Genomic DNA, 25,771 nt, shown 5'->3' on the forward strand with positions numbered 1-25,771 from the left:
CATTGCTAGATTAAAGCGCCTTGCTAGAGAAGTCAAAGGCCTGAAGCCACGGTCCTGTGAAGCCACCAGTCTAGAAGAAAGGAGGGAAGGACAGTTAACCATAATAAAAATGGTTCAAGACACAAACCTCTCTCAAGAAATCCAGCATCTCCAGCATCACAAGGAGACACAACCGAAGTCCAAGCTGCACAGACTGAATCCATTCCTGGATGACCAAGGTATCATTAGAGTCGGAGGCCGCTTGACTCATGCTGCCTTACATCCACATGTAAAGCATCCTGTGGTTCTTCCAAGAGACAGTCATATCTCATCATTGCTGGTAAAGCACTATCATGAAAGAGTGCACCATCAAGGCCGGGGAATGACAACAAATGAGCTCCGTTCCAATGGCATATGGATCCTCAGATGCAGCAACCTGGTCTCATCCCATATCTACAAGTGCACCAAGTGCAGGAAAATCAGAAGAGGTGTGGAACAACAAAGGATGTCAGATCTTCCTGTGGACCGAACAGAAGCTACGCCGCCATTCACCTTCTGCGGTATGGATTGCTTCGGTCCATTTTACATCAAGGAAGGGAGAAAGGAGTTGAAAAGGTACTGACTGTTGCTCACCTGTATGTGCTCCAGGGCAATTCACATTGAAATGCTCGATGACTTGACCTCGGATGCCTTCATTAACGCCCTGCGTTCATTCATCGCCATTCGTGGAGCAGTGTGGCAGATAAGATGTGATCAGGGGACAAACTTCGTTGGTGCAAGGCGAGAGTTTGTTGAAGCGTTGAAAGAGATGGATCAAGAGGAACTCAAGGAGATGGAATGTGAGTTCATCTTTAATACCCCAGCCTCAAGCCACATGGGCGGAGTCTGGGAAAGACAGATCCGTACCATCAGAAGTGTTTTGACGTCTATCCTAGAACAGTCTGCTAAACAACTTGACTCCTCCTCTCTAAGAACATTTCTATATGAGGTCATGGCAGTTGTGAATAGTAGACCACTGACTACTGATAACCTGAATGACTCATCCAGTCCAGAGCTATTAACACCTAACCACATTCTGACCATGAAGTCCACAATCATATCACCTTCCCCTGGGAAGTTCATCAGGGAAGATCTATACCTCCGCAAAAGATGGCGTCGAGTTCAACTCCTGGCCAACAACTTCTGGTTACGTTGGAAGAAGGAGTATCTTTTAAATCTCCAACACAGACAAAAGTGGATCAAGGAACGCAGAAAGGCACAGATCGATGACATTGTTCTTCTGAAAGATGATGGGATCCCACGGAACAAGTGGAAGATGGCAAAGGTCATACAAGTTTATCCTGGGAAGGATGGAAGAGTAAGAACACTCAAGTTGATATTCAGTGATCCAACACTGGGTAAAATGGGAAGACGCACCTCCAAACCAGTCTACCTGGAGAGGCCTATTCAGAAGACGGTTACACTGTTGGAAGCAGACTAAGACCACAGTGTACCATTGTCTAGCTCTCAGTCTATCAGTTAGCCTTATTGATTAGTTGTTGATTTGTTACATGATAATATTTGAAGTAATGTTCATGTACAGTATATGTTTCCATAAGTCGTTCTAAGAAATCACTTGTGATTTGGTGATTTGGTGGGAGTGTAACTGCCTCACATGTTAATTTAATACATTCTCATTTATTTATTTTTGGTTCCTACCTGCCTTTCAGGTGAGGGGGGGCTCATTAGTTGTTTCCTGTTTCTACACGGTACCCTTTTAATTAGACCCCGCCTGGCAGAGCATGAGAAGGGAAAAACAACACGGCCGGTTGTCTCCACACTCGGTAAAAGGTTTAATTAAGGTTAAAGAGTTACAAAATTAATGTGAACAAAGAAAACGAAGAAAGAAGACAAGAAAAGATTCAGCCCTTTGGTAGTGTGCAGCCTACGAGGTGTGTTTTATTGGTGAATTTGTGTAATTACATTAAGCTACAAGCTCTGCATTAGCATACTTATTTACATGATTATTTGTTACTTTCCTTTTCTTCAGTTCTCACGGGTCGGTCGGAGACTGTAAATAAACCCTGTTTTGAAACGATCTCGGGTCTCATGCTTACTACCTAGAGGAGCTACACATTTATTCAACATTGCACAGGTATATAGGTGTATAAACAATTGATAAAGAGACAGAAATTAGAATTATTGGTAATATTCAGAAGGGCATACGAAGGGAAAGAAGAAGCAGTTCACTAACAGGGTTAACTATCAAAATGTGGCTAAATCTGGTTCGTAACACGGATATTGTGCCAACTATCTTCTGCCGGCGGATGCCTGCTCATTCGTCGCTTTCAGAGGAAGTATTCATCATATCCACGGCTTCAAAAGATCTCAGATTCGGCACCTTACTTTGTCGTAGAGTAGCGTAAGAGATCACGTGGTTCTTTTCTTCTGATGAGCGTCGATGTCGAAGGCTGTGTTTCCGTGGTAACCAGCGGGATGACGTCGAATAGACTTCTTCTTTATTCTTCCTCCTTGGATGGAAAGTGGCGGCTTGGGCCGGGCTGTATGAGTTAGCAAACACTCGCGTGTATCGGACCAGACTTTTATATAAAAGAAAAGGGAAGTCTAAAAAATGGGAATTAATAGTTACGGAGTAAAACAGAGAGAGGACAAGGGAGTTGCGGGGTGAAGACAAGAGAGTTAAGAGAAGAGCGGAAGAGCTGAGGGGACAAAGGGAGTGGTCAAGGCTTGGAGGGCCACCGGGAGGTCCCAGAGTTGCAGATTTAAAGAGTAAGAGCGTAAGAGAGCGTGATTTCATGCGCGCCTCTCTTTTAAGCTTGAGGTCACGTGTCAGCTTTTCGTCCAATCAGCGTTTTAGCTGGCTTTTGACCCAAAGGAAAAAAAGGGGGGTTGACCAAGCTGAACTCATGAGACAAAAAGGGGAGAATTTCTGCTTCTTCCTTATACCGTATTTAACTCATATGGCATTGATTTTAGACAATATAATGTTCCTAACAGACAATAATGTTGCATACGAGCAGGCATAAACACAAATATGAGCATGGAACAGTTATCAGCATACAATACTTCGTATTATCATGATAGAAATGGTATGACAACTTTTGGTTACTGTTAACTAGAATAATCTGCAGCTCTTTGAGTAATACCTGTGGAATTAACACCATTGGGTTATGCATTGCACATAATGAGAACATTAAACATCCATAGTTGAAATTGTCCATGGTCATTAGGCTGACAGTGAAAAGTGTCCGTCATCCGTGTCCTTTGGGTGGCGCTGTGGCTCCACCGGAGAATTTCTATAAAATTGAGATAATTATAACTTTTCACATAATCCTCGTAGAAAGATATGGAAAGTTTTAAAATGACCTGTGGATCTGTCCAGTCCCGAATTTCACAGTTTTATTCCAGTAAACGTGAGGATTATGGTTGATTCTTATTCTTCTAAAAAGTAGAGAGTTGAACATTCCTTGGCTGGTACCAGGCAGGAAAGAAAAGCAAGCCTGGTCTGTTTCTCTGTCAGAAGGTGTCAGTTTGCATAATTTATTATGCGTGGCTGGCGTGGAGGAGAGAATCTCACAAAGAAACTCCAGTTGGCCAGAATTCACATCTGGGTCCTTATCTTCTTTAGGTAATCCGTTAAAAGGATCGTAAACAGTGAAATGTTTTGTGGTGAAGACATTTGGAAAAGGGGGGAAGGTTTTTATGTAAACATCTCCGTTCTCTGTCTTTCCTGAGAGCACGCTACAACACACACCTTTTTGTACACCAATTGAATGCACACTTTATTTTATATTAATTTCTTTAAACAAACTTTGTTTTGTTAATTATAATTTTGTTTCAGATCTTCCTGTAATACAAAAAAAAAAACCTTACACTCAAGATGATCTCTAGACCAAGCCACACAACAGTTATTTGTCAGATAGTTCAATACCAAGTTTATTTGCCTGTGAGAGGCTATAAAATATGGCGGCGAAGCCACCAAATAGGAACTCAATTCAATTCAATTCATTTTTATTTATATAGCGCCAAATACAACAAATGTCATCTCAAGGCACTTAGATAGTAAATCAAATTTAAGCCAATTGGAATTCAATTCTTTAATAATAATCATAATTCATAAAATAATCCAATTCGTTCATATAGAGCCAATTCATAAACAATTTCCTAGCTAAGAAAACCAACAGATTACACTGAAAACTTTTTGTTTTTTGGTCCAATCTCCCAGCCTGAGCGGCGTGCCTGAGGCGACTGTGGAGAGAAACGACTTCCTTTTAACAGGAAGAAACCTCTGGCAGAACCAGACTCAGGAAGGGTGGCCATCCGCCTCGACCAGCTGGGGTTTGAGAAGACAGAAAGGGGGGGAGTGGGGGGGGGCTGCGGCGGCACTGTAACACCATTCAAAGGATATCTGTTGGAACAGGGAAACACGAGTTAATGACCACAATAATATCACATATACATAAAGAGAGTAAAGTGAGGAAAGGTGTGACAGATGAGGCCCCCCAGCAGTCTAGGCCTATGGCAGCTTAACTATGAGATGTTTCAGGATTACCTGAGCCATCCCTATTCGAGGTAAACACAAGAAACTTGTGCTAACGAATAAATAAATAAATAAATAAATAAAGGACCAGACTCAGTGAGTAATTCCCTATACTCCCTATATAGATCCGCTCCTCACACCACAACAACCATCTTTTTACAGCCACAAGCTACCTCAGCCTTTCACCAACTGCACACCAGTCACAGCGGGGTGGGGATGCAAACCCTGGTTCGGGTAGGGGGAGAAATAAAAGAGGTAAGATAAGCGGGAATGGGATTCAAACCCTGGTTCGGGTAGGGGGTAATGAAAGTATAGAAGGTGCCAGAGGTGGAGGCAGGACAAGACACACTAGCAGATACAGCAGACAAATTCACCTAAACAGTCCTATATTCACTAAAAATACCAGCAAAAACAAAGCCATACAACTCACTCTCACCAACTGCACACCAGTCACAGCGGGGTGGGGATGCAAACCCTGGTTGGGGTAGGGGGAGAAATAAAAGAGGTAAGATAGGCGGGAATGGGATTCAAACCCTGGTTCGGGTAGGGGGTAATGAAAGTATAGAAGGTGCCAGAGGTGGAGGCAGGACAAGACACACTAGCAGATACAGCAGACAAATTCACCTAAACAGTCCTATATTCACTAAAAATACCAGCAAAAACAAAGCCATACAACTCACTCTCACCAACTGCACACCAGTCACAGCGGGGTGGGGATGCAAACCCTGGTTGGGGTAGGGGGAGAAATAAAAGAGGTAAGATAGGCGGGAATGGGATTCAAACCCTGGTTCGGGTAGGGGGTAATGAAAGTATAGAGGGTGCCAGAGGTGGAGGCAGAACAAGACACACTAGCAGACACATTATCAGATTCAACAGACCTAACTATAAGCTTTATAAAAAAGGAAAGTTTTAAGCCTGGTCTTAAAAGTGGAAAGGGTGTCTGCTTCCCGGACATTTACTGGCAGCTTATTCCACAAGAGAGGGGCCTGATAACTGAAGGCTCTGCCTCCCATTCTACTTTTAGAAACTCTGGGAACCTCAAGTAAACCTGCAGTTTGGGAACGAAGTGCTCTGTTAGGAAAATATCTTACAATGAGATCTTTAAGATATGATGGAGCTCGGTCATTAAGAGCTTTATATGTAAGGAGAAGAATCTTAAATTCTATTCTGAATTTAACAGGGAGCCAATGAAGAGAAACTAACACTGGAGAAATATGATCTCTCCTGTTAGTTCTCATCAAAACTCTGGCTGCAGCATTTTGGATCAACTGAAGGCCTTTCAGAGAATATGTGGGACAGCCCATTAATAAAGAATTACAGTAGTCCAATCTTGAAGTAACAAATGCATGGACTAGTTTTTCTGCATCACTCTGAGACAAGATGTTCCTGATTTTAACAATATTACGAAGATGAAAGAAAACAGTCCTAGAAAAATGTTTTATATGCGAGTCAAATGATAAGTTCTGGTCAAAAATAACTCCAAGGTTCCTCACTGTAGAACTAGAAGCCAAGGAAATACCATCTAGAGTAACTATATAGCTAGACAATTTCTCCCTGAAACGCTCAGGTCCAAAGATAACAACTTCAGTTTTGTCTGAATTTAGAAGCAGACAGTTCTGAGTCATCCAGATCTTTATGTCTTTAAGACATGCTTGTAGTCTGACCAACCTATTGGGTTCATCTGGTTTTATAGATAAGTACAGCTGAGTATCATCAGCATAGCAATGGAAATTTATGCCATGCTGTCTAATAATGTTACCTAATGGAAGCATGTATAAAGTGAAAAGAATCGGTCCAAGCACAGAACCCTGGGGAACTCCATGACTTACTCTGGTGTGTGAGGAAGATTCTTCATTTACAAGAACAAACTGAAATCTATCAGATAAATATGACTTAAACCAGCCTAATGCAGTTCCTTTAATCCCAATAACATGTTCAAGTCTGTGTAATAAGATACTGTGATCGACCGTATCAAATGCAGCACTGAGCTCCAACAGGACAAGCACAGACACAAGTCCGCTATCAGAGGCTAAGAGGAGATCATTGGTAACTTTCAGCAGTGCAGTTTCTGTGCTATGATGCACTCTGAATCCTGACTGAAACTCTTCAAACAGATTATTTCTGTGTAACTGATCACAAAGCTGAGCTGCAACTATTTTTTCAAGAACTTTAGACATAAAAGGGAGATTGGATATAGGTCTATAATGAGCCAACACTTCTGAATCAAGAGTAGGTTTTTTAAGTAAAGGTTTAATTACAGCAACCTTAAAAGGCTGAGGTACATATCCTGTCAACAAAGACAGATTGATCAAATCCAATATGGAAGTGTCAATTAATGGGAAAACCTCCTTGAACAGTCTGGTTGGGATTGGGTCTAAAACACAAGTTGATGGTTTAGAAGAGACTACTACTGTCGTTAGTTTAGAGAGATCAACTGGGCAGAAGCCTTCTAAATATAAATCAGGTTCTAAAGATACTTCTAAAGCTGCTGTACTTGATGATACATCACTGATAATAGTGGGAAGGACTCCATCAATCTTCTCTCTGATAGAAACAATTTTATTAATAAAGAAGCTCATGAAATCCTCACTGCTGAGAGTTAAAGGAATAACTGGCTCAGCAGAGCTCAGACTCTTAGTCAGACTGGCTACAGTGCTGAAAAGAAACCTGGGATTATTCTTATTCTCTTCTATCAATGATGAATAATAAGCAGTTCTAGCTTTACGAAGGGCTTTCTTATACGTTATTAAACTATCTTTCCAGACTAACTGAGACTCTTCTAAATTAGAGGAACGCCACTGTCTCTCCAGCTTTCTTGCAGTCTGCTTTAAAGCACGCAGCTGTGAATTATACCAAGGAGCCAACCTCTTCTGACTGATTACCTTCCTTTTCAGAGGGGCAACATTGTCCAGTGCTGTACGCATTGAAACTATAGTGCTGTCAACAAGAGAGTCAAGTGCTGCTGTAGTAAAGTTTAGGTAGTCGTCCTCTGTCTTATCTGCACATGGCAGTGAATAAAAGGGTGATGGAATTAATTCTTTAAATCTGGTTACAGCATCCTCTGATAGACACCTTCTATGTGTAAAATTCTTCTCAGAAACTGTATAGTCAAGTAATGTAAACTCAAAGGTTATCAGAAAATGGTCAGATAAGACAGGGTTATGAGGGAACACTGTTAACTGTTAACTGTGTCGTCATCTCAGCAATAAATAGACATATCAAAACAAAACCTTGCACTTGGACAAGGCACAATTCTCCAATCTCTGACAGCAAATTGTGTGCCCCTTCATTGCATGCTTTACCACCACCACCAGTTCAAACTAAATAAAACCGAACCCAAACATAGTTGGTACTACATAGGAGAACCATTCTGTATTGGTTTGGAGTCACTAGGTCACGAGGCTTGGGAGGTATTGGAAAAAAAAGACACCTTATTTCCTTATTGTGAATATCTGCCGAATATCCGAATATCCAATATCAAACCAACTTCACCACGGTAAACTAGTCCACCCAACTGTTACTTCTACACTAGATATTGTAATTCCCTACTAACCGGATATTCATTCACTCCATGGCGGGAACAAATTAACCGAGAAAGAGTAAAAACGTCACTTCCTGTATCTACCATATACCTTATAGAGAACAGTACGGTTAAACACACATATAACATCATATAACAGTGAGTAAGGGCGTCATCAAATTATAATACTTAACAGTGATGCACATTCACAAGTCTATCATCTATGATGACTGAAAAGAAGTGGGTATGATTCCTATGGCCTGCAATCACCTTCATACTAAACTACGGGTGCATGCATTTGATCCTGAATTTTGAGAGGAACTGAAGAGCTACTTCTCCCATATCAGCCTTCCCTTTATAGCTCCTTCTAACACACAGGCCCTTTGTGACCAAGCATTGACCTGCAGCAACCCAGCTTTTGTTTAGGCAACAAAAGGTCCGTTCCTGAAAATATCCCCACAGTCTTCCTGATATTGCTAGTTAGAGTTAGTAGTTTCCTCCTCTACTAACTTTTCTCTCAAATGTCTTCCACAAAATGTCTGTTTTTTATTGAACATAGACAGAATTACATGTTATCACAATTGGCATCAGACATAAGCACAATGATACTTCAGTACAAAAAATAATAAGGAATGTACAGGCACAAGCACATGGACAACACAAACTATTCTCTCCAGGCCAACCCACATTCCCCTTTTGTTAGTGTCTCCAAACAGTCCGGGCCCAGGTAAGTCATAAATGGCCCCTAGATTTTAAAATGTCTGTTTTAACTTTGCTTCTTCGCTGCCTTGAACTCGTTGTGTTGACTCTATAGTTTGCAGTGGTGCATTCATTCTCCCTCTTTTTGTATTTTCTTTTTTTCCCCCCTGTCCTCACAAAACCCGTCCGGCCGCTCTCCAGTTAAATGGAAGCTGGTCTCTCTCCTTTGCCCTCATTTGTACGCAAAGCACTTCGACGCGACTAATTTGGCGATTTAAACCAAACTGGGCTGAGTTGTGAAGTATTTCCTCACACAACTCCTTGCTGCTCAGCTGGGGCCGGACAAAGGAAACACCCACTCACCCCCCCTGGCCTCCACCAATGAAAAACAGGCCGAGGAGGAGACTTTTTGCATGAAATCCACTACCGTGTTACCGTCTTCTTCGTGACTTCACTCCCAGTCAGGCCAAAGCGTAGCAGTCCGGTTCTGTCTACTTGCACAGCCAGCATGGCGACTCCCCTCACCGACCAGGAGAAACGTAAGCAGATCAGCATCAGGGGCATCGTGGGAGTGGAGAACGTGGCAGAGCTGAAGAAGGGTTTCAACCGCCACCTGCACTTCACCCTGGTCAAAGACAGAAACATCGCAACTCCCAGGGATTACTACTTTGCCCTGGCCCACACTGTGAGGGACCACCTGGTTGGAAGATGGATCAGGACGCAGCAGTTCTACTACGAAGCAGACCCAAAGGTACGCGTTTTCAGTAGATTACACCGAAAATATGCCTTATAGTGTAAATCTAAATGTTGAAAGTATCTTTAAGTGTTGATTAAGATTCTTGCATTATCCTCCACAGTCTGTTTGTGCAAACGGCGTTATTTTGTTGAGTTGTTGCCAGATTCGGTCCTCTCTCAGCGGTAACTAGTTTTGTGTTGCATAAATCTTTCCCGGAACACAAAGAAGTACTATATTTTCAGGTCACTGCATCACGTTTGCTTGGCTAGGTTGCAGAAAAGAAGGCGTGTTTCACTTTAATTCATTTGCTGCTCAGCTCTACACTACATTTCTGCACAATTTATTTTTTTTTTTTACCACAAAAAGTTCTCTCTCAAAAGATGTACTGCGTGTAAAGACGAAAAAAAAGTCTCAACATGTTTTTTTTCTTTTTCTCTCTCTCTTATTGCCAAGAGGGTGTATTATCTGTCTCTGGAGTTCTACATGGGCAGGACACTCCAAAACACCATGATCAACCTGGGGTTGCAGAACGCCTGCGATGAAGCCATCTACCAGGTCAGACGCTGGTTCATCGAGGCTTCAACCACAGTTGCACAATCTGAACACGCATAATGACTCTGCTCTTTTGAACTGCGCCTCTGCAGCTTGGCCTGGACATGGAGGAGCTGGAAGAGATGGAGGAGGATGCAGGGCTGGGGAATGGAGGTCTGGGCAGGCTGGCAGGTAAAAGCGCACGCAGGTGTTTGAGGAAGACTAAGAGAAAGAGGAAGGCTTTTTCTGTTGATCCATTCCTCCTTAAAGACACAATTGCAAGAGGGTCTGGAGGCCTTAATTCTGCTTTAACTTGATGTTGAAGCGCAACATTTCGTCCTGAATCCCAGCAAACCTGGGAGAGACCACGTATTTTGCATGGAAACATTTAGTCTTCGTTACAACAGAGCTTCATTGTTATCTCCAGGCTATCTTGGCAGTTCTCCATTAAATAACTCCGTGAGCCTATTGAACATGTGAAGCAGCTTGCGGCCAAAGAAGTGTCGCTACAGACAATGCTAATGAGCAAATGAACACCCAGCAACTGCACCGGAGCCACAAACTTGACTTAAGTTTTCATTCCAGAGTTTCTATTTCAGATTATATGCCTGATTCTGTTTTTCTTTTTCTCTACACAGCATGCTTCTTGGATTCCATGGCGACTCTGGGTCTCGCAGCATACGGTTATGGCATTCGATATGAATATGGGATCTTTAACCAGAAGATAAGAGATGGCTGGCAGGTAACTGCAGCTCTTTTCAGTCCGAATCAGTTCTTCCAGGATTTTTTTTTTAAATGGTCAGGTCTAGCTGAGGTACATCTTCTCTCTGTAGAGCAAATGTAATCTTTTTGAAAAGTAGGATTCCCTGTTCAAAGTCGTCTGAAGCCAAAGCAAAAAACTAATTGGGTCAGAAAACGTCATTAGCTAATCATTAACTGAAACTTAGATTGTGGTCAGCCCCATCTGGCTCCGCTGAAGTGGTGCAAGGTCCTTACAGAAGCTGGTGCTGGTTGGTTTTAGATGACAAAACAAAATAAAGCTTGTGTGTCTTGCGATAAGAGTTCTCCAAACTAAAGGTTTTTGCTCTTTTGAATTCTGCTGTGTAAACATGTACCTCTGAACTCTGAACTGCACACATGCTCAGTGCTTCTGCACATGGGTGGATGAACCTGCACAACTGATCCCTGTGGCTAGTAAAGGTTAACTTGTAATCGTGTTTTATATTGTTGCAGTATGAATTTTTTTGGGGAAAATATAAATAAAAATCAGTTGACAAACTGTTTGAAAGTTGGAAATGAAGCAGAGAGAGTGTGGTCCAAATGTCCATTGTCATTAATTCATGGAGGTGTTTTTTTTGTTTTTGTTTTTGTTATTACAACAGTTGCCCTCACATACAGCATTGATGGGTAATACGGGTGACCTCTCTGCTGACACGTATGCATGCTTATGGACATATATATATATATTTATATCTTGATATAGAAATGTCTGCAGTTTGCATTTCAGGTTCAGATCAACTGCTACGACTTATACCATGTCTTTGTTGTATCGGTTCTTAATGGAGAACACAAATGGAAACTCGAAGCCATTTGATTACACCTTCTGTTGTTAACAAGCGCTGCGGTCCATCCTTTATTCCTGCCGCCCTGTCTGCAGTCTCTTTCTGCCCATACAGTCTGAAAGCCGGTAAAGAAGTGTTGGCGTCATAAATTTCTTCCTACAGCCATGTCTTGGTGAAATGCATTCCAGATATTCATGCAGTGTCCTTGTCATCGGCCCAAGATTATCCCCTTTATTTGCACATGATCTTACTTTTCCCCGTAACAAACAAGGGGAGAAATTATTCAAAACCTTCCTCTTTTTTTTTTTTTCCCCCATTTTGCTCCTGCTCTACATCCTAGATGTCTCCTCTCAATTTATTTTGAGAAAAATCATAATAAAACAGCTTGGTTAAAAACTCAAGAAGATGCCTGAACTGATAGACCCCTTACTTAATATAACACTCAAATAACTGCAAGAACTCCCTTCTTTTTTTTTTTTCTTACTATAGATTATGATATAAACACGTCAGATGAGGCAGAGTTGACCCTCCAGGACACATTGATACTTTTGTCCTGGAGCCATAACATATCTCTGTCCCAACCTGTGGTAGGTGGAGGAAGCAGATGACTGGCTGAGACATGGAAACCCCTGGGAGAAAGCTCGTCCCGAGTACACGCTGCCTGTTCACTTCTATGGACGTGTAGAGGAGACCAGAGAAGGCCCCAAATGGGTTGACACTCAGGTACTTGGACTCAGTTAATGGTTACCTGAAGCACAGGAAAGCCTACCTACTTTTATTTTGTGCTGAAATGTGGTACGCTTTGATGTTTGCAAATGGCTGTAAACTCACTGGTACTTACATTGCAGTGATTCTCGATTGAAATTGGAAAGTGTTATGCTTGTCCAAAATTGTCTTGTTTAAAACCTCACTCTTTATTTTCAAGCTCTCGTCAGTGTTGTTGCTAAATCAACCTTCCTCTGACTGCTGCAGGTTGTCCTGGCGATGCCGTATGACACGCCCATTCCCGGCTACATGAACAACACCGTGAACACCATGAGGTTGTGGTCCGCTCGTGCACCCAACGACTTCAACTTGAGAGACTGTGAGTGTTGAAAGTCTCTTCGGGTGAAGACAGAATCCACTTTGGCAACTCTGTCTCTGCGTTTCCTTCAAATTTTCAACCAAAAAACTTTGCAAGACTAAAGGAAGCTGCTGCAAGAGTGGCTACTTCCTCTCCTGCATGTGTACATTTTTCAACTTCATGCACCATAATGTGCAAATTTATGTCTCCAGTTAACGTTGGAGATTACATTGAGGCAGTTCTGGACAGAAACCTGGCAGAGAACATCTCCCGTGTGCTCTACCCAAATGACAATGTAAGTTAGGTTTTTAGCAGTCCCAGTTTAGGAATCCCAGATTATGATCACCTGCAAAAGATCGGTTTCTTTCTGTAACGGTGGACCCTGTTCTTGTTTTCTTACGTTGTAGTTCTTTGAGGGAAAAGAACTTCGTCTGAAGCAGGAGTACTTTGTCGTGGCGGCCACACTCCAAGATATCATCCGCCGCTTCAAGACCACTAAGAAGGGAGGCCCTGGTCGCTCCTCCTTCGAGGGTTTCCCCGAAAAAGTAAGCCGCAGAGTCACTGATGGCTGCAAAAGGCCAACGTGATGGTGTCTGTTTCACCCCTCAGCCAAAATGCAGAAGCCGTGTGTGCAGAAACCCCATAAGTAAACCCCAAGAGTACGTTGTAGAACCACATTTGGCGCACAAATTGCCAACATCTTGTCAATTTTCTCACGTTGTTGTACCAAGACCAAGCTGAAAATAAATATTTGTCATTTGTCTGTGGCCAAAACAATAAAATCTTGGCTCAAACGTCTTGTGCAATAGATTTTAAGAGACTGCGTTGCTACACAATGTCATGTTTTCCAGGTTGCCATCCAGCTGAATGACACTCATCCTGCTATGGCCATCCCCGAGCTGATGAGAGTCTTTGTTGACATCGAGAAACTCGACTGGGACACGGTGGGTACGAGTCAGATTTAAAGTAAATGGTTTTGCTCATTGAGAATTGAGAGTAACTCATGGGAAGTTGAATTAGGAAATTGTGACCAAGTAAGAACAAGTAACATTAAGGAGGTTGAAACTACGGAGCTGGAGGAAAAACGAATACGTCACTGTTGCATAATTCTAATGTGCAGCACTGAGAGTCGTCTGCCAGCTCGAGAAATAAAATACCCGTCTGGCGGAAGTTGAATGTCGTAAAAAGTTGACTACAATTGTTCAATGTGAGACTCGTTCCTCCTCTGCAGGCCTGGGACCTCACCAGGCGCACGTTTGCCTACACCAACCACACAGTCCTCCCTGAGGCTCTGGAGCGCTGGCCTGTGGCGCTGCTGGAGAATCTGCTGCCCAGACACCTGCAGATCATCTACCAGATCAACCAGGCCCACCTAGATGTAAGTTTGCTGCAGCTCACTCAGGAAATCCTGCTGAATGCAACCTGCAATTTTCAGTTTTTTATTTTTTCTTCTCAAAACCAATCAAAAGCTCAAATAATTTGTGATTTTTTTTTTTTTTTTTTTTTTTTTTTTTTTTTTTTTTTTTTTTTTTAAAGGCTGATTTTACCTCTCCAAGTCTGTGATTTAAAGGGATAGTTCGGGATATTTGACATGAATCTGTATGGCATCACCATAACCAGTGTCGTGCATTCAAACTGACTTACCCCCGACAGTGTCCTGTGAGCCGAGTTCTTGTCCAGTGTTGGTCAAGGCGAAAGTAGTCCGGCTTGTTTGCTGGGGTCAAGAAATTAGCGCGTTTTTCTTCCCAAAACAGTACGTGTGCTAAAGAGTGATTTATTTCATCAAAAAACCGAAGCCGGCAAAAGTCACTCCTCGTTATCACATGGGCCCTATACTGTCTCTCATTGTGTATCAGTGCGCACGTCATTCTGACCGCGAGCTGTGCGCACGAGTCTTTCTGTTCTTTGGCAGTGCTCAACACTTACTCTGCAGACAACTGGCCATCGGGTCCAGCTGGTCTGGGACGCCTCTTCCAGTTGATCTTGGGAACATGGAAAAAAGTTCTCAAGACGCCTGCATTCAGGAGTGCAGGGAAGTCACCGTTATTTGTGATGCAGGCAGCAGCTGTCCCGCCGACATCCTCATCTATGGAAAGGTTTTGTATCTGGGGCATAACTAAATCCCACTCGTGGCAGCAGTAACATTCCACCTCTGTCTGCATTACTTCGCACTTCAAACAAGTGCACCAGGATTTGTCGGCCACCCTGGGTATCGCAGCTCCAGCAGTGGCTCCAGCTTCTGTTTCCATCACTTCTCTGTCCACCCTCTCTCTTTCTGCCCGATCTAAGTCCATTTGGCGAACTTCCTCCTCAGTATAAACGGGTTCATAAAGATACCCCCTTGGCTCTGAACGGAAGTCAATATGTTCCTCGTCGCTCTCGTAGTCAGACATCTTCCCGAGCAGTAAACAAAGTGAACTCGTGCGCACAGCTCGCGGTCAGAATGACGTGCGCACTGATACACAACGAGAGACAGTATAGGGCCCAAGTGATAACGAGGAGTGACTTTTGCCGGCTTCGGTTTTTGTGATGAAATAAATCACTCTTTAGCACACGTACTGTTTTGGGAAGAAAAACGCGCTAATTTCTTGACCCCAGCAAACAAGCCGGACTACTTTCGCCTTGACCAACACTGGACAAGAACTCGGCTCACAGGACACTGTCGGGGGTAAGTCAGTTTGAATGCACGACACTGGTTATGGTGATGCCATACAGATTCATGTCAAATATCCCGAACTATCCCTTTAAGAACTTTAAATCCTAAAGACATTTCTCCTGTCTGTTTTGCTCCTGCAGAGGATTGCCGCTCTCTTCCCGAAAGACATGGACAAGATCAGGAAAATGTCTCTGATCGAAGAGGACGGATGCAAGAGGGTGAACATGGCACACCTGTGCATCGTGGGGTCTCACGCTGTGAACGGAGTTGCTCAGATACACTCCAACATCATCAAGACAGATGTGTAAGCCTTCTGCTGATGTAGAGGGCAATTAATGCAAACTCAAAGCACTATTATGCAAAAAAAATAATAATAATTTCTTAGCATTGTTGGAAATAATTGGGGGGGGTGGGATGTTAGATTGCATCATCCTTAAGAAAAAAAGGTGCAAACTGAATCTCAGAAACAGGCAAAACAATACTTGCTACATGGGAATGGCCTCATATCTTACCACACAATTTTGTCATCATCTGTGCAACTTATATTAAGAAACCTGGATGCCCGAAAGCTGTAGTAACTGCGTGCTTCAGTGCGTTTACTGCAGGAAATAAGTCGGTTGTTTTGGAGTTTTTTAATCTATCCTGTTATCCAGTTCCTTCTAAATTCTGTCAGTGTTTTGTAATTACGAGACAGTTTCGTGTGTAATCTTTTTAAATCAGTCAGTACTTCAACTACAAAAATCTAATCGAACCTGTTCCTTTGGGTTCCTGTTGAACCAAAGAATATTTTTATTTATTTTTTGTTTTTTTTAAGATTTCTACCAGCGTAGTTTTGGAAATGAATAGAAATCAATGGCTAACTGAAAGGTTAACAAATGCATTAAAACATGCTAATATGCTGATGTTTTGGTGTATCGTGGTATAGCATCGGAGTATGTGCTAATGAAAGAGTTGGACACCATGAGGGACATTTATACAGAAGAAAGCTGGACTATCTGTGGCAGATTTCACTGCACTTTTTCTGAAGTTGACAAGATATTTGGATGCGGAAGTGGTTGATCTATTCAACAACTGAGTGACAGTTCAAACAAGTCCCTTGAGGGGAAAAAAAAAGGGTAGTACAGGCTTAAAAAAAAAAATTGGAAATATGAATTCCTCTCTCATGTTCAAGGCGATGATCATAGATACATTGGTCTGCTGGTTTTATGTACTACGTGTTCACCCTCCTCCTTAACATTTACCAGACTTTGCTCTCTTTTCTTCCACAGATTTCGGGATTTCAGTGAACTGGAGCCGGGAAAGTTCCAGAACAAAACCAACGGCATCACTCCCAGACGCTGGCTGCTCCTCTGCAACCCTGGACTGGCTGAGCTTATAGCTGAGGTGTGTTACAGCTGAGACACAGAAACGCATCAATGCCAAGAGACAGTTTAGTGTTTAACATCTCTAAATCGTCAGAGATGCATTCCCCATCTACGGAATGAGGAAACCTTGGCAGAGTTTAGTTTTTACAGCCAGTTGGCTCCATCCAAATATTTTTGAGTGCATGCTGTCCAGTTTGTTTTGTGGGCTTTATTGTAACCTTTGATGTGTTTTTTTTTTTTTTCTCAGGTCATTGGGGAGGATTACGTGAAGGACCTCGGCCAGCTGAGGCAGCTGAATGACTTTGTTGATGATGCTGCCTTCATCCGTGACGTCGCTAAAGTGAAACAGGTAGAGTCCCGAGAGTTAGTGCAAAATGACCGGCACAGTCTGCTCAACTACTGTGTTTTTTGTTTTAGGAACTATTTTGATGTTTCCACGAAACAATACAAGTAGAATGAATTGATTTGCAAATTATTTGAACCGTCCAGTACCGAAATGGTACACATATCCGCTCATTTAATGCTGGCAGCGTGTTTGAACTAGTTGGGGCAGGTACATAATTAAAACTGCGTTGCATCACTTCTTTAACAGCAGTCTGCTTTAAGGATCTGAGGAGAACAACTGATGTAGTTTTTTGTTGTTTGAAAATCCTGTATATATTTACCTTTGTATCTAGTTTTTGACCATTAGTTGTGCTCGTATCATTTTAGCAAGTTATCCCCGCCTTGTGCACTGACATTTGTTTTTCATTCATTCAATCATTTATTTTTTTATTTATTTATTTATTTATTTTTTTTTTTTTTTTCCCAAAATGCAATCTCAGACTTATTGACCTGGTATGTTCCCATTGTTATTAAATGATGCATTAAAGTAGCTCCATACCACCATCTGATGTTGATGCTGCGCACCGATAAGAAGCTGGAGGGTCCCTCTGCTTCATCAGACCACGGGGGGGGGGGGGGGGGGTGTTCTCCACTTCACTCCATCTTAAAGGAGCTTTGATGCAATAAAAGCAGTGATTTTATTTTAATTTTTTTCATATTATTATAATTATTATTATTATTATTCCTGGATCTTGTGTTTCATCTTTGCATGGTGGAGTTTTGACTTGCATTTGTGGATGCTCTTATAAAATGTGTTCACTGGCAATGGTTTTAAGGCGTGCTCTGAGCCTTCGCAGTGATTTCACTTCGGCAAAACTTGCTTTACTTGCTGTGATCATACTTGTAGTGTTTGCCCTGTTGCACCTTGAATCCAGGTATTTGAACCTTAACGGAAAACTACATCTCTCAACTCTATTCTTATCAATTCTCATAGCAAGAAGACACTTTATAGTCTAATTCAGTTGTGCAACATCCCATTTAGCTGCTGTAAACTCGGCACGTTCAGACAGGACTCCCCTCTGATGCAACTCTGATTCAGCAATTTCACCTCAACGACTCCTTCAGTTGCCAAGTCACATATTTGAAATTTTTTCACAGGACAACAAGGTGAAATTTGCCCAGTACCTGGAGAAGGAGTACAGGGTGCAAATTAACCCCTCCTCCATGTTTGACGTCCATGTGAAGAGAATCCACGAGTACAAGCGGCAGCTCCTGAACTGCCTGCACATCATCGCCATGTACAACCGTAGGTGGAGCTCTCTCATTTGATTACTCTGTGCCAACAGCTTTTGGTTGTCATCACGGGTCTCGATTATCTGAGTAATAAGATGAATGACACAGTCTGACACATCCTGATGTGGCAGATTCCACACCCAGCTGTGCTTCATGTTAAAACAGATGTGAGGAATGCTGCCATGGGAATTGGCTGTGTACAGTCTTAAGGCTGTAATAAACAGGGCGGCAGTTTCATCAGCACCTCTGTGCAACATACTGACCACTTTAGCTGCATTGGAAGCTTTTTTGTTGTTGTTGTGCATAAAAATGCCCCTTATGATAATTGTTTATATTTTACGCAAAGCCGATCCAAAGGGGTTGTACAAATTGCATGACGTCAATAGTTGCACATTTGCTGTTTTTTATTGTAATTGCATTGCTCATATTTAGTTGTCTTTTCATTTTTTGCTCCCAAGGCATCAGGAAGAACCCCACTACACCGTTTGTACCGCGGACAGTGATCATTGGTGGAAAGGTACAGTACCAGCTCAGTCAAGCCTGACAAACCTCACTGGAGTTTAACAAACAAGTCACGCCAATGTTCACTAACGTTTTTGTTTGACAGTTGGTCTTAAATTTGTCGCCCTCTGCAGGCTGCACCAGGCTATCACATGGCCAAAATGATCATCAAACTCATCACCTCAGTGGCTGATGTGGTGAATAATGATCCTGTGGTGGGAAACAAGCTGAAAATCATCTACCTGGAGAACTACAGAGTTTCCCTTGCGGAGAAAGGTACCATTTATTCCAAAAATGCTATCTTTTCCGAATGGTGAACCTATCAATGCCAATAATTTAAAAAAAAAAATGTATTTGTTCTTCCTCAGTGATACCTGCCACAGATTTGTCAGAGCAGATCTCCACTGCTGGCACGGAGGCTTCGGGAACAGGCAACATGAAGTTCATGCTGAATGGAGCTCTGACCATCGGCACCATGGACGGAGCCAACGTGGAGATGGCCGAAGAGGCAGGGGAGGAGAACCTCTTCATCTTTGGCATGAGGGTGGAGGATGTGGCGGAAATGGACAAAAAGGGGTAAAGGATTCGTATTTATTTCTTCTATGACATCAATATATTTTATATTGTTAATACTACCGTTTATTTATTTATTTTCTTTAGCTATGAGGCCATGACATACTACAAGAAGATACCTGAGCTGAAACAAGTGATGGATCAGATCACGAGTGGATTCTTCAGCCCCAAAAATCCAACGCTTTTCAAAGAACTCACTGATATGCTGTTCAAATATGATAGGTGAAGACTTTTTTTTGGATTGTTTACCCTTTTTTTGTTGAGCTCACGTTGTCAGACTTGTTGATTTGATTTTTCTTTTTTTACCTTCCATTGTCTTGTTTTTTTTTTTTTAGGTTCAAAGTATTTGCAGACTTTGAAGACTACTTGAAATCCCAAGAAAAAGTCAGCAAGCTCTACCAGGTAACGTTTGCCTCATTAAGTTCCCCATGAAGCACCTGAAATCATTCTCCAAACGTATATTATAATCATGACGGTAAATATAAAATGTTTGCTATTTTAAAAAAATAAAAGAATCCAGTGGCGTGGACAAAGATGGTGATCAAGAACATCGCTGCCACCGGGAAGTTCTCTAGCGACAGAACCATCGCAGAATACGCGACCGAGGTGTGGGGTGTGGAGCCGACCGACCTGAAGATCCCGCCACCGAGCGAGCCCAGAGAGGCCATCGTAGAAACTGCCAGAGCTCTGAAGAAAATGTGAAGCCATTTGACAACCTAAAGGCTGCTATTATGTTTACAAGCACATTAGCTGTCTCCATGTGCTTTTAACCTTCATGTAACACATTTCTTAGCTTTTTCCTAGGAGTTGGGGTGCTTTTAGAAATGCACATCTTCTTACTTCTCTTTTTTTTTTTAATCTGACTCAAAGCACTGTTACATGTCTTTAGCTCCAACACATTTATGAATCCCTGGAGAAGAGAAAGCTCAAAGACCTTGGTCATATCTCACGTTCCTCAGGTTTGAGGATGGGCAGAGGTTTCAGGAATTCAGTCAGATCTCACGGCAACTGACTAAATCATATTCTTGCGACTTTGAGTGCTATGTACTGAGACAAAAACTTGTCCTAACTACTATTTGTAGAATTGTTTTTGCATCAGCATAAACTGTTCTACAGTTCTTCTTGCTCTTGAAATAAAATAAAAAAAACAACAACTTTAGACTGTGAAATGACATGAAGTGGTTTTATTTCCGTATTCAGAAAAAACCTACATGCATTTTTTTTTTTTTTTTTTTTTTTTATGGCCAGTGTTGGATTCTGTTTGAGATTATTTTTCACAAAATGGCCAAAGCAGGGAAGCCTACTCTACCATCTCAGTTTCGTAGAAATTTCCTGCAAACAAAAAAAGACAGAGTTGCATTTACTTTGGGTCCTTGGGTGGCGTTTGCGAGGAAAAAACCCAGAAACCTTCATGAAAGAAACGTGAAGGTTGAAATAATTTCAGAGCTTACCTAATTACGTCTGACAAATTGGGGTCCAAGTAGATGTTGTTATGAGAGAACCCAAGATTTGCACTGTAGGAGATCATTTCAACCTCAGCATCTGTGCTCAATTCTTTTCGGGCCTGCAGTGATATCTGGTACAACTGGATTCAATGAATACAGAGAGTTTCAGATAGGATTTGCTGCAGGAAATGGTGTCAGTGGAGAGGATGAGTGGATACTGTACCTTTTGACCCATGTGATAAGGAACAATATTGTCATCCTCTGAATGTAGAATAAGAAGCGGCCCGGTCAGTGTCTTTAAACTACATCATTGTTGGAGTAGAAAATAATCAACGTCAGATAACTGTGTAGCACAGAAGCAACAATGTAAACGTTTTGTTATATTCTCTGGAAAGCTGTTCTCTTCAAAGGGCAAAGGTAAAATTAAAAACATCTTACCAAACGCAGACTTTTATTTTTTTACCGCACTTACTTGTTATCGTTAGCAAATACTATGTTGTTCCTTTCCATGAGATTCCAAAGCAAGCTCTCAAATCCTGGAAGGAACGAGTACATCTGGAAAAAGAGAACTATGTGGCAATATCCTGTGTACTGTAACACCGTGCAAGTACTGGCAGAGCAGACTCCGTGACAAACACCAGTCTACGGTTAAACGGTTAAACGTGGTTTAAAATGGTGCATGACCCATGCTTGGGTCATATCTCTGTATTTTCAAATGGCATTTTTCCATAAAAAGGCAAAAAAAATTAACCTTGCTGTGTTTTTCTTTGGTGGTAAACAGCTCAAGGGGCTGCAAAACGAATAAAAGTGCAACAAGTATAGTGGATACTCACCTTAGCGAGTGGATGGTTTGCCACGGCCTCTCCAATTCTTGTGTATGGAGCTTCAAGGATTAAAGCATCAACAGTAGAACCTGATCGTAAACACAGTCAAATTCAAAAGATTAAAAACGCAATATAAAAGCCTGGGTGGGGCACTAGATTCGAATCTAGAGCCTTGTGTGGATGACAACAATTAGTTATAAGTTGGAATTTTCAGCCAGAGGAAACCCGGTGCTTGTAGGATAAAAGTGTGTAGCTCCGTTGTTCTTTATTTTAAGTAACAAATTAATATCAGAACAGGTTCGATAATATCAGTGTTTACTGACTAATTTTTTTTTTTCGTACAAAGCTGTTAATTACTTTGTTTCGGCTTGGTAATGAGAAAGTTGACTTTTTCTGTAATTCAGTACTCTCAAAAATGATTGGATGTTCTGAGCTTACAGCTGTTCAGTTTGGTGTCAAATGTGATTGACTGAATTTACATGTAAGAAAATAAGCTTGTTTTGCTAAGTGTGTCTGTCAAATACACCTCACACTTACCGCGCTCTTGTATTTTCACTGCAGCGTTGGTTGCCACCCTACAAAAACAAAGTTGGCGTTAAAACATTTGAATTCAGAGTAATCTCAACTCTTTATATTTTCTCTGTTTGGGTTATTAGCATTGGACACAACTGACCCAGTGCCCAGCGAGTGTCCCCACAGACAGACAACGCTTCCTCTGTGTCGTTTCTTTACCCAGTGGTACAGGTAGAGGGCGTCGCTGGTCAGTCCAGCCTCACTGGGCTCCCCAGTGGAATCACCGAAACCTCAATGAAAGACATGGTACAGGCTAAAAAGTGTGACTGCAGTCAGACTTTAACTGACAGAACACTACACTCTATCTTAGAACTGCTTAAAGAATTCACCTTCATTGTAACATATATTCAACCTTTGTCAAATTTATGCTAATGAAATTGTAAAATCAACATTTTTGCAGTTTCTCTGAGCATTGCTCAGTCTGACATTGGGGTGAACTTGCTGAGACGTCCACTCCTGGAAAGATTGACAGCTGTCTTGAATGTTTTCCACAGCATGATAAACTCCAACTGGTTTGGAAATGGCCTTGTAACCCTTCCCAGATTGATGGGTAGCAACAATTGCTTCTCTAAGCTCACTGCTGATGTCTTTCCTCCTTGGCATTGTGTTAACACATACCTGAACGGTCCAGACCAGCAAACTGACAAAACTTCTGCTTTAATGGAGGTGGTCAGTAAGATGTGGAAGTGGTAAGAGTGTATTTAGTTTTTCACACGCTGCTTCTGCACTTTGGCTTAAATAGATAATGACATGGTGTAATACTGTATACTGTGTGTTGTTGTATTTATCTTATTTAACAGCTGTGAGTCCCAGAATGATATTTTTATGTCCTGATCACAAAAAATTTAAAGTGGAAATAGGGACTTTTCTTTGTCACATTATCCTACGGTATGTATGTCTTCTTTGTGTTTGCCAACAAAGGTCACGGTCGTTTGTACATTAAACTTCAACCACAGAAGTCCAACAAACTCATCAAAAGAAACTGACACATAAAATGTGTTTTTAATACCACTCACAGCTATAAAGTTTATTCAAATCTGTTGACCATGTTGTTCGCGGTTGATCAGATGCATCACTTTGTATATAATCAAAATCATATGTCTGCTTTTTTCATGAAATTGGATGAAATAAAAAGAGCAACACTAATTATCTTACCTCTGTAGTCTAAAGATAAGACATGGTAGCCTGCAGCACTCAAGATCTACAAAAAAGAAACAATGCAAAATTGAAAAAAAGACAAGAATCTGAATTTTATTTTTAAAGTTCAAAGGAAACCAGTCGTGTTTCAGAGTATAACCCTTACCTTCACCAGTTCTACTCTGTGATTTATCGCCCTGGAGAACAACCAAATGAGGATAATTAATAAACAAAAGTGGCTTCTAGACTCATTTATTCCAACCAATGAACCCTAGCATGCATTGTTCCACTGGATAAAACCAAAGGCCTGAGCACTCATGCAATACCCACTAGACCCCATTAGGATCAATTCAAGGATCTCTACCCCGCTGCTCTTAACCCACCTGGTCCCTGTGTTGCCATGGAGATAGATAATAACAGGACGGCCGTCTCCCAGAGTCTCATGGTACCAGTCAGGGCTTCTCCCAGCGGACGCCTTCCATTGGCTGGCAGGGAGTGTATGCCTATGAGACAGAGATAGAGAGGGAGAGAAAAGAAAGACTGAGCATCACAAACAAATACACTTGTGTTTTAGGATCATCGTGCTTTTTGTGTGGGCCTTGTGTAGCTAAATAAGCGTGACTCCATTCACTGAGGAGCCACCTGGGCTGAATAACCATGCTGTATGTTCAAGTACTGATGCACTTCAATGGTCATAGATGGCCTACCACACTCCCACTGAGACACCGTCTTCCGTGCTGAGGTAGAAGTTGCAGGTGTGGTTCAGCACGTCTTGAGGTCTGCCGAGATCCATGAAGTATGGAAACCTCACTACAGCGGACAAGAGTACACAAGGTCAGTATGTTTGGTTTGTTTATTACAAAATGTTGCTTAATATTTCATCACATGATATGTTAATGCATTGCATTATATCATATTATGTTGTTTTTAAGTACATATCATAGTGCATTGGGTGATATGACACATCTTTTTGCATTTAATCTGTTTTGGATTGAACCATAACAGATCAATATGTAAAGTCCACGGCATTACAATACCATAACGTGTTATGATGTGCCTTTTCAGACTGGATCACATCTCATAATTTCATATCACATTGTTTAAAACCTTACTTTATCAAATTGTAACGTAGCAAATTGTATTGTTTCACACTCCATACACATTCAGTGCAATGTTTTGAGCCACCCCTCATTTTTTTTTATTTTGCTTCCAAGCAACCAGACATTGCTCTAACCTTTCACTTTCAGCAACAGCTACTCCAGGCTTTCTGAAGGTCTTGCAAAGTTTTTCTTTGGACATTGGCTGCTTTTGAAAAAAATCCAGCAAATACCTGATGCTGGACCTGAGACACGCATCTGGACACTCAAGTCTATCCATCTATTGTTTGACAGATAACAAAACAGAAAGCAACCCAAAGAAAGCTTTGGAATGTCCTTCCAGAAGCCTGGAGAACTATCCCTGAAGACTACTTAAAGAAATGACAAGAAAGCTTTTCAAAGAGGGTTCTGGCTATGTTGAGGAATAAAGGCGGTCACACCAAAATATTTACTTTCAGTCTCATTTGAACTGAACTGAACAAACTCGCTGCACCTATTTCCTTTTTTCAATAATGTACAAAAAAATAGGGGTGGCTCAATACTCAAGCTCAGTAATGATTATAATGAATAGAATTATAATAATTTGTGAAAACATACAATAATATAATTCCCACTGTAACTACAACATACATTTTGATCCAGCAATTACTAAAACTGAACTTTTTTTCTGCATAATTACTTAACATGACTGCATGTCCTTTTTGGTAATCTAGGCATGTCGCTGTTCTAACACATGTTTCAATAAACTAACAAATAGTGACTGTGCTTTGAATAAACACTTAGGACTGGAAGCACATTACTTACACAAGTGAGCAAATATGGCATGTCCCAGTATCCAAGGGACCAGGTAGAGAATGACAGGAACTGAAGCATAGACAGTAAACAGATATGGCAGAGCGCTCTGCATGTTCGCCACAGGTGAAATCATTTCAACTTTGCAGCAACCCAATCTGCTCTGCTGTCCAAACCTCTGCTTTCCTGTCTTCTTGTTTCCGTCTGGGCGAACAGAGGGCGAATTCAGCAGAGCTTTCGCTCTTAGAGTCTGAGCAGTGTGGAAATACAGTGAAATGAGGTCAACGTTCAACTGCAACTGCTTGTTCACATTTGATACATTGAGTCGGGCGTGCGAAAAGAAATGCGTCTACCAAGGACAAAAGCACAAAAAAACCCCCCAAAAACTCTGTCTGTGGTGTGTTGAAACTAACAATCCTGAGCGGACACAGATAACACGTTTCAAATGTCACATAGGAACCAACTTCTGGTGATACCAAGCCCTCACAGTCCCTGTGATACCAATACAACCAACAAAACTGGACAAGCCCCAGCTGACGTTTCACTACAAGGCATTGTGGGT

General features: G+C 41.7%; 2 protein-coding genes across 2 annotated transcripts; one reads left to right on the forward strand and one right to left on the reverse strand.

Annotated features, from left to right (window-relative positions):
- The first annotated feature begins 9,056 nt into the window (after window positions 1-9,056).
- On the forward strand, window positions 9,057-21,228 carry pygl (phosphorylase, glycogen, liver). Its single transcript, XM_075447930.1, has 20 exons — window positions 9,057-9,489; window positions 9,928-10,029; window positions 10,119-10,197; window positions 10,644-10,747; window positions 12,159-12,290; window positions 12,540-12,651; window positions 12,843-12,925; window positions 13,038-13,175; window positions 13,482-13,574; window positions 13,862-14,008; window positions 15,427-15,590; window positions 16,555-16,669; window positions 16,898-16,999; window positions 18,133-18,280; window positions 18,726-18,784; window positions 18,903-19,044; window positions 19,137-19,344; window positions 19,429-19,563; window positions 19,677-19,743; window positions 19,855-21,228. Exons 1-20 carry the CDS (start codon window positions 9,247-9,249, stop codon window positions 20,041-20,043), a joined length of 2,562 nt encoding a protein of 853 aa, XP_075304045.1. The 5' UTR covers window positions 9,057-9,246; the 3' UTR covers window positions 20,044-21,228.
- Window positions 20,521-25,698, reverse strand: LOC142366132 (lysophosphatidylserine lipase ABHD12-like). The gene is made up of 12 exons (XM_075447939.1): window positions 25,222-25,698; window positions 24,028-24,130; window positions 23,704-23,823; window positions 23,487-23,517; window positions 23,339-23,384; window positions 22,284-22,413; window positions 22,148-22,185; window positions 21,620-21,699; window positions 21,259-21,341; window positions 21,010-21,088; window positions 20,793-20,926; window positions 20,521-20,673 (listed from the first exon to the last, which is right to left on the reverse strand). Exons 1-12 carry the CDS (start codon window positions 25,343-25,345, stop codon window positions 20,655-20,657), a joined length of 987 nt encoding a protein of 328 aa, XP_075304054.1. The 5' UTR covers window positions 25,346-25,698; the 3' UTR covers window positions 20,521-20,654.
- Between the last annotated feature and the right edge of the window lie 73 nt (window positions 25,699-25,771).

Source organism: Odontesthes bonariensis, chromosome 17 (assembly GCF_027942865.1).
Source record: "Odontesthes bonariensis isolate fOdoBon6 chromosome 17, fOdoBon6.hap1, whole genome shotgun sequence".
In the NCBI taxonomy this organism is placed as follows: domain Eukaryota; kingdom Metazoa; phylum Chordata; class Actinopteri; order Atheriniformes; family Atherinopsidae; genus Odontesthes; species Odontesthes bonariensis.